Below are 6,000 nucleotides of genomic sequence, written 5' to 3' on the forward strand. Positions count from 1 at the left end.
TTCCCCAAACAAGAAAAAGAAAAACCTTTTCAGATCAAAATTTATTGTTCATCTATGATACAATAAAACACCATTAGCATAAAAAATCCTCTTAATTTTTTTTGGTTGATTAGACACATTTAAAATCATTTGAAGAAAAATCCTTTCATACCTAAAGAGTCCATGTATGATGTTCATCTTGCAATGATTAAAACATCCTTAGGGCCATTTAAGTGAGTTGATCTTTAGACAGAGAAGCAGAATTATTCTTCTCTGTCAGAACTATAAAGGATTGCTGTTGTATTGGATTCATTAACACAAGGTGGTACTTCTCATTAGACAATTTGCATTACTCTATTAATTTACCTCACACCTTAATGGTAATGCACTCTCAGTGTTTTTTCAACTACAGGCTCACTCTTCCATCCTGTAACACTTCCAGACTTGACTTGAACCCCCGCTAAAATTCTGTGAATGCAAAATAATAGCATTAAAAATACTTTTTCGATAGACAAAAACCAAAAAAGTACCTAATCCATGTTTCATGTTGAACTCATGCCATTTCTGTGTTTCCATACCACACCCATTTTCCGCCCAAATACTGTCCCACAATTCTTCAGTTCCTTCGCTGCATGGACTTATTACTAACAATTCTTTTAGTGCAGCACTAACAGAATTTAAATTTAACACACTGTCAGGTGGTGGACTGAATAACTAAACAATAAATAATTATTTGTTAAAATTCTATACTTATTTGGAATTCTTATTTGAAAAGTTTAGGCACCTGACTGTGTTCACCTAATGCCAACTCATCCTCACGTTCAGTTAGGGATGAGTTTTGAAAAACCTCCTTCACTGTTTGGAAACTGTTTTGTTCCAATTTGTTCTTTTCCCCTAGCTGAGCTTGTAGACTCAAAAATTTGAGCTACAAAACACGAATGAATAAAAGCAAATAAATAGAATCATTACGTATTAGGCCTACCATCCTTAGCTTCGTTGTTATCTAATATTTTGTGTTGTTCCAATAACTGGGCCTGCAGCTTCATTATTTGATCTAATAAACAATAATTAATAATTGAAAACCAATATAATAATGTTTATACTTACCACTTTTTTGTTTTATTATCTTATCCATTTTTCAATTGCTCCTCCAGCCACGCAGTTTTCTCCAGCCACGCTGCTCAATTAAATGCAAATGGCATACAATTAACTGAAATTGCGTACATACTTGTAATAACGAAACCGACGGGAAGATGGCTACGGGTGGAAAAAAAAAAAAAATCGGACTTTTTTCTTTTTTTCCGACACGTAGCCATCTACCGCTCAGAATCGTTATTACTGGCGTAGGCAATTTCAGTCCATTGGATGCCATTCGCAGTTAGTTCAGTAGCGTGGATGGAGAATAACGCGTGAATGGAGGAACAAATGAAAAATGGATAAGATAATACAACAAAAGGATGGTATAGTGTTGGCGATTATCTAAGTTCTGCTAGATAAAAATTATCTACGCCCCTTTTAGATAACGATACGATTATCGATAAAATATCTAATAACCCCCATCTACCGGCCAAAAATAGCACTGCAGAAATGATAGGGATTAGTTTATCAGGTTTGTATCGATAATTCTAAACAATAACCTTATGCGACAACCATCGTCTTCAATAACAAATGTCACAGCGCTGTGGTTATAGTCAGCGCATGTGGCCCAATGGTTCCGAGTTCAACGCTAGGTACGGATGTATGTTTTTATCGATTTTTTTGGTTGCAAATAATGTGTTTTATGCTTTGAAAAGCAAGCAGACGAATGAAATATTAGATTTCCGTTGTCGATTTGTATCGATACTATTCGACAACAATGCATTTGGATTATGATTCGAATTTTATGAAGTGTGCTGGCGCAGAGCTATAAGGCGAGGTTCATGACACAAAATCCTTAGGTTCAAGCCCAATCGACGAATTTTACACAATTTTTGGTTTTGTGAGAAAAATTGCATATATGTTTCTACAAGAAGGTTTTTTAGCAGCGGTAGCATTTGTCCTTTCTTAAAATATTTATAATATTATATTACGAAACTTAAAGCACTGATAAATTTATGGCAACACCCCCTAACATTGAAAAATTTCACTGCGCAGCTTCGTAAAATTGAGCAGACGACGATAAAATTAGATATTCGTCTGCAATTTGTATCGATACTATCCCACACCAATACCACCTTGCTGGTTACAAATTTTCCAAGAACGTCATGGCTATGTGGAAGAAGATGTGGCTCAGGACATAAAGGTAAGGAGTTCAACCCTCAAAGGAGACATAGTTTTTAACTATTTTTAATTATTGCAAAAATATGTTGTAGATGGTTATTAACGGGAATTCACAAATATTTTGCATTACAGTCCTATATAAATATTGTGCCGTTAATAAAAGTAAATTTGCTGTATAAGAATACTATTAATTTGCGGTGGCAACCCTGATATCAATAGTAAACAAATCTTCAATCTAAATCGTTGCAGACGACAGTAATGTTAGATTTTCGTCTGCAATTTGTATCGATACTACCCGATAACAATTAATTCTTTTGAATTTGTCCATTATGCAATATCGAAGTGGTCCAGCGGTTTAAGATACAGCGCGCCACAAAATAGAACCGTGTTCGATCCCAGCATATGGCATTTTTTATTGGATACCTTACATTTCTGGAAAATACTTATTTGACAGAACTAAAATGTTATAAAGCATAGCATTTAATTGCCATAAAACATAAGACACAGAATTTAGAAGATCATGGTAGCAGTTGTATTTTCTTCTATACGCAACACATAAACAAAGGAACACAAATAATTAAATAATTATAATAAATAAATAAGTGTATCGTTGTGGTTAAAGCGCAAGCTTCGTGATGTAAAGTATCGGAGTTCGAATCCTCATTTGGGAATTTTGCTTTCTTGAAAGAGTATTGCAATGTATTTTTTAAGCGCTATTTTACGCACTCCGTAATTTCACAATCAAAATTTTTTATTAATTGCATAGTGGGACATTAAGAATTCAAAGAAATCAAAATGTAAATGAGAGAAGAAACCTGAAAATATTTGTTTTCATTGCCTTTGCAACATACTGTTTAGCCCTACGTAAAACAGACGACGAATTTCGATGTGTAGTCTGCAATTTGTATCGATACTCGTTAACACTATTATTATGTATTGCTTTGCTATCATATGTCATGAGGGAGTAGCGCTGTGGATAAGTACTGCGATTGGGATTCGGAATTCTCGAGTTCAAATCTGCTTAGGGGTTTAGGTCTAGTTATCTATTTTTTTTTACAATCTGCTAGACATTATATTTTAAACGTATCTGAGTAATAAAAATTTAGGATAATCGCTCTCTGTTAACTGAGGCGTTTACGATACTAATAAAATAAGATTTGTAATTTATAAATGTAACAGATTTTCATAGCAAAATAGTATTCTGTTTAGCATCGTTGATAAAGCAGATGACGGTAAGTAACAGTTGCTTCTGAAATTAGTATCGATACTCGGCACCAAACGTTGGACTTATTGCCTGACACACAAATTGTGGAGAGTTAGCGTTGTGGATCAATTCCGCGCTCGCAATACGTAGTACAGACGTTCGAATCCGTCTGCAAGACTTTTTTTAAAATTTGAAATACATATTTTTATATCCTGACGATAAATACATTTGTGCAATGGTAAATTATTATTTTCTCTACATTTTATGTTCATGTAATACAAATTTCAACAAAAATCTATTATATTTCATAAGGCAACACTGATATGTATGACTAAAATTATCTGTTAAGACTTGTAAAGTAAAGCAGACGATAAAAATATTGAATTTCATGACATTTGTATCGATACTCGCCAACAAAAACCATACTTGTGCCATGTCGTTTTTTTCTTACTGGTTTAGCGGTGTGGGTTAAGTCGGCGCTCGTAACACGAAGCGCTGGAGTTCAAATCTAGGCAGAGGTGACAACTTTAATATTATTATATTTTTTTTCATTTGCACTAGACGCCATCTATTGTTAAATGGGAGATCTATTTGGAATGTATCGATACAGCGATTATCTAAAAAAGTCGACTATCTAAAAACTATCTAAAAATATCGATATATCGTTTTGAGGTTTAGATAGTCGCCAACACTAGGATGGTAAGTATAAACATTATTATATTGGTTTTCAATTATTAATTATTGTTTATTAGATCAAATTATGAAGCTGCAGGCCCAATTATTGGAACAACACAAAATATTAGATAACAGCAAATCTAAGGATGGTAAGGCCTAATACGTAATGATAAATTTTTATTTATATTTATTTGCTTTTATTCATTTGTGTTTTGTAGCTCAAATTTTGAGTGTACAAGCTCAGCTAGGGGAAAAGAACAAATTGGAGTGGAACAGTTTCCAAACAGTGAAGGAGGTTTTTCCAAACTCATCCCTAACTGAACATGAGGATGAATTGGCATTAGGCGAACACAGTCAGGTACCTAAACTTTTCAAATAAGAATTCAAAATAAGTATAGAATTTTAAAAAACAATTATTTATTGTTTAGTTATTAGTTTACCACCTGACAGTGTGTTAAAGTTAAATTCTGTTAGTGCTGCACTAAAAGAATGGTTAGTAATAAGTCCATGCAGCGAAGGAATTGAACAATTGTGGGACCGTATTTGGGCTGAAAATGGGTGTGGTACGGAAACCCAGAAATAGCACGAGTTCAACATAAAACATGAATTAGGTACTTTTCGGTTTTTTGTCTATCGAAACAGTATTTTTAATGCTATTATTTTGCATTCACAGAATTCTAGTGGGGGATCAAGTCAAGTCTAGAAGTGTTACAGGATGGAAGAGTGAGCCTACAGTTGAAAAACACTGAAAGTGCATTACCATTAAGGTATGAGGTAAAGTAATAGAGTATGCAAATTGTCTAATGAGAAGTACCATCTTGTGTGAATGAATCCTGTGTAACAGCAATCCTTTATAGTTCTGTTATAGCTAGAAGCCTCAAATAATTCTGCTTCTCTTGCTAAAGAACAACTTGTCCTTTACATTCAGAGTGTTGGTGAAGCTGGGTACTTAAATGGCCCTAAAGATGTTTCACTTCACTGGCATTGCAGCGATGAACATCATACATGGACTCTTTAGGTATGAAAGGATTTTTCTTCAAATAATTTTGAATTTATGACGAAGAATTTCGCCTCCTTTTTGCCAACCACGTCTTATCTACCAAAAAAAATTTTATCCAATAGGAAAGGATTTTCATGTACTGGGAACACAACTATCAACAATGCAACATTCTACAGGTGCTAGTTTATCATTCAAGAGCCTTATACAATGAAGTTAATCTGCAATTTGTATGTCCTTTCCCAAGCTTCCACCAGAAGTTGAATCTATGAGTCATGTAAGTTCCATGATCAACAATTGATGTGTTTAACGGTGTTGTTTTTCTTTTCTCAATATAGGTTAATAGTAACATTGGATCTGAAAAGATTCTTAGTTGGGGCAAGACACTGAATAAATTGTATTGATTGGATGGATGACATGACATTGCTATACTTAATTCGGATTCCCCAGACGGTATTTGATATTAAAAAAATTGAAGTGCATATCTGGGCTCCCTTCTTTTCTGAAGCCCCGTTTCCCCTTGACTCATAATAAGCCCGTAGGGGGGTCATGCCCCTACTGTACGGTATATATAAAAACAACATATACCGAGGTTTGGAGTGCTCTGGCCGGAAAGGGGACGTGGGGTGCCGCTTCGTCCGATGATGTGTTCACGGAGGGTGACATGGCTGCCCACAAATCCGAACTAAAGGTTAATCGCTCCTGTAAAAATGTTCCAAATCTTCAGCTCTTCTTCCGGCTTCTCTTAGCCAATCACCGGGTAATCTCCCCGGTGGGTCAACAAGGCAGTGTCTCCCCCTGCCTGGGTTGACGGCAACTTTTGAAAGGGCTATTGTGCCTTTTTAAAGTTGCAAAAATAATTGTAGCAGAAGCTTGGGAAAGGCCA

The 6,000-nt window shown here is 35.0% G+C and overlaps 1 protein-coding gene across 1 annotated transcript; it reads right to left on the reverse strand.

Annotated features, from left to right (window-relative positions):
- Nucleotides 1–309: 309 nt before the first annotated feature.
- Nucleotides 310–1,182, reverse strand: LOC130698958 (uncharacterized). The gene is made up of 5 exons (XM_057521458.2): nucleotides 1,087–1,182; nucleotides 962–1,033; nucleotides 764–904; nucleotides 510–693; nucleotides 310–447 (listed from the first exon to the last, which is right to left on the reverse strand). The coding sequence occupies exons 2-5, from the start codon at nucleotides 962–964 to the stop codon at nucleotides 440–442; spliced, it is 336 nt and encodes a 111-aa protein (XP_057377441.1). The 5' UTR covers nucleotides 965–1,033; nucleotides 1,087–1,182; the 3' UTR covers nucleotides 310–439.
- Between the last annotated feature and the right edge of the window lie 4,818 nt (nucleotides 1,183–6,000).

Source organism: Daphnia carinata, chromosome 10, assembly GCF_022539665.2.
Source record: "Daphnia carinata strain CSIRO-1 chromosome 10, CSIRO_AGI_Dcar_HiC_V3, whole genome shotgun sequence".
In the NCBI taxonomy this organism is placed as follows: Eukaryota; Metazoa; Arthropoda; class Branchiopoda; order Diplostraca; family Daphniidae; genus Daphnia; species Daphnia carinata.